General features: G+C 43.3%; 1 protein-coding gene across 1 annotated transcript in view; it reads left to right on the top strand.

Annotated features, from left to right (window-relative positions):
* The first annotated feature begins 505 nt into the window (after nt 1-505).
* The window catches only part of LOC103254726 (ankyrin repeat and sterile alpha motif domain-containing protein 1B-like), a 72,173-nt gene continuing 69,542 nt past the window's right edge, over nt 506-3,136 (top strand). Inside the window, exon 1 of the mRNA XM_021709832.1 lies at nt 506-648. Within this exon, the coding sequence (XP_021565507.1) occupies nt 506-648 (143 nt within the window). The remainder of the gene's footprint in view (nt 649-3,136) is intronic.

Raw genomic sequence — 3,136 nt, 5'->3', positions numbered from 1 at the left:
TTAAATCCGTCAGCAACCTTATTTCTCCCTTGCCATGTAATATAATATGTGCCTAGATTCCAGGGATTAATATGTGTACATCTTTGGGGTACCAATATTTTGCCTACCACAGTACATTGAATTGTTGTTACAAAAGATGAGAATATGAGGATTGAAAAACAGTTGCCGGTGGACTTCTGGCAAGATGGTGATGGGGCAACCTGGTCTGTGAAACCCTCTGCAAAGGAGAACTGCAGTGGGTCTCTGGCTCTCGCCCCGGGAGCTCCGGACCCCAAAATCGCATCCTGCTCTTCATACAGAGCTCGGCTGTTGCCACCGCTGGGGCATTGCAGTGGACTGGATAGCCACTGCAGTGCAGATGCTGCTGCCACAGCCACTGCAGCCGCCGCAGCTGCTGCCAGTAGCACATCGCACTACCCGGGCCAGAGGCGATCCACGACTTCAGTCCTTGAAGCCCCTTCAGGGAAGATCTGCTGGGATCGCTGCCACCTCTCCTGCGACCAAGATGTGCTGCCACTGGGAGTCTCCTGCCTGTGCCCTGAGGCAGGCATTCATCTCCAGTTTCGCCGGTTCCTGTGCGGCCCCTCCCGGCCCCCCCCCCCCCCGGGGGCGAGCAGCTGAGATAGCACCACCTGCTGGCGATTCAAGGTAACAACACCGAAACGGGAGAAACAAGCTTGAAAGGGACATAGGCCAGAGTGGTGAATGGAGGGTGATCTGAACTGTCCTTCACAGCAGACCAGGGGCAACTGACCCTAACTGCAAACTAATTTACCAGCTTGAAAAGAAAACTAGAAATCAGACCTGAAAGGACATTGGACTTAAACAAAATGTCTCAGAGTGTGCTTCATTGATTCTGTTAGTTTAATGACATAATTCTATTCCTACTGTTTGTTCATTCCCCCCCTTCCTTTTCTTCTCTCCGTAAACCATATCTTTGTATAGAGGAACAGCACACCAATAAGGTGGTTGGTTAGCTTGTATGTTAGCATCACTATATGTTTTATTTTTTTTGTATGGGAGTTGGTTCGTCAGTAGCTGTGGTCTATTGCTTTTATCTGTTTCAGTATAGGTCTCTCTCTCCATTTGTTGGCACATTTGTGTCCCCCCTTACTCCTCTATCTCCCCACCCCCATCTTCAACCCACTGTGTGCTCCATTGTCTTCCCTCTGCTAACCACATTTTATTTCAGGGAGTAAACCTACAGCTCCACTGCACGGACAGATTCCAAGACAGTGGGAAGTGGGTTCCAGATTATCCACACACCTGTCAGCAAATACCAGGACCTGCAGGTAGATTTTGAATCACAGCTCCCCCCTTAAGTAAATCTCAAAACTGCAAAAAGAACCAACCCCAACCTACAGTACAACTCCAGAATTGAACTAAGTAAGAGGGCATACATAAAGAATAGGAGATTGAACAAATAGAAATAAAACCAATCACTTTACCCCTGAATAACAGAATTAAAGAAGACAGTGATGTGGAGGGAAGAATAAAGTAGGGAGGGGGAAAAACCACACAAATGAAGAAAAACCAAAAGAAGAATATAGGTCTCACACAGACCCCTGGGAGATCAGACACTGAGAAAACAGATTCTGGAACACAAACAATGAAGAGCCCCCAGAATGACTGGTCACATGCAACAAACCCAGACATCAAGACATTAATGGAGAGAATTTAAAAAATTTAGGAGAGACAAGAGGAAAATAGGAAGGAGCTGATGTCAGAAATAACAGCAGTAAAGAATACTGTGATGGAAATGAATAACAGACTAATAAGCATGGAAAGCAGAATCAGCCAAGCAGAAGAAAGAATCTCAGAGCTCGAAGACCAAAACACAGACCTAACCCAAACTGTCAAAAGCATAGAAAAGAAACTCAAAAAGACAGAACAAAACCTGCAAGAGATGAACGATCACTTCAAGAGACCAAACCTAAGAGTAATTGGGCTTCCTGAGGCAGAGAGAGAAACAGAAGCCATACTGGAAGAAACATTTCATGAAATCATTCAAGAAAACGTCCCTCATCTCATCAAGGATGAAAAAATTCAAACGCAAGAGATTCAGAGAACCCCTGCAAGACAACAAATGAGAAGACCAACTCCCAGACACATAATAATTCTCTTAAACAAAGTAGCTATAAAAGGAAAAATCCTAAAGGCAGCAAGAGAAAAAGGCCAGACTACCTACCAGGGAAAACCAATTAGAATAGCAGCAGATTTATCCACAGAAACCCTTCAGGCCAGGAGAGCCTGGAGCCCTATCTTCAAAGTTCTAAAAGAGAAACAATTTCAACCAAGAATAAACTACTCAGCCAAACAAAGCTTCATTAGTGAGGGAGAATTGAAATCTTTTCCAGATATCCAATCCCTAAGAACCTACGCTGCCACCAGATCACCTCCACAAGAAACACTTAAGAAAGTACTGAGCACGGAAGAAAAAGAAAAAAGAACAACAGCATTCTTCACAAGAGTACAGGCAAAGGATTAAAAACACACATGAGCCAACTCCAGAACCCAAAGAAAGACAACAAACAAACAGGAACAACTCTGTAAGAACTTTATTACAGGGATCAACTCTTGCATTTCAATTATTAGCCTAAATGTGAATGGACTAAATGCACCACTCAAAAGACATAGAATGGCAAAATGGATAAAATATCATCAGGCAACAATCTGTTGCCTTCAAGAGACTCACCTCACTAGAAAGGACACCCATAGACTCAAAGTAAGAGGATGGGAAACAAACATTCAGGCAAATGGAATACAAAGAAAGGAGGAGTAGTGATCTTAATTTCAGACAAAATACCCTTCAAGCTACTAAAAATCAAAAAAGATACAGAAGGCCACTAAATAATGATAAAAGGCTCAATCCATCAACAAGAAATATCTATCCTAAACATATATACACCCAACATAGGTGTGCCAACTTTCATAAAGCAACATCGAGGAAAACTAAAGAAAGATATTGACTCTAACACCATCATAACTGGGGACTTTAATACACCACTCACAACCCTAGACAGATCATCAGGACAGAAAATCAGCAAGGAGATCGGAACCTCAATGTGACTTTGGACCAAATGGACTTAATTGATACCTACAGAACACTCCATCCAAAGACCACAGAATACACATG

This window comes from Carlito syrichta, unplaced genomic scaffold (genome assembly GCF_000164805.1).
Source record: "Carlito syrichta isolate Samal-C Ts95f unplaced genomic scaffold, Tarsius_syrichta-2.0.1 Scaffold287391, whole genome shotgun sequence".
Lineage (NCBI taxonomy): Eukaryota > Metazoa > Chordata > Mammalia > Primates > Tarsiidae > Carlito > Carlito syrichta.
Note: the sequence above shows the minus strand (reverse complement) of the source record. Positions and strands in the feature narration are given on the sequence as shown.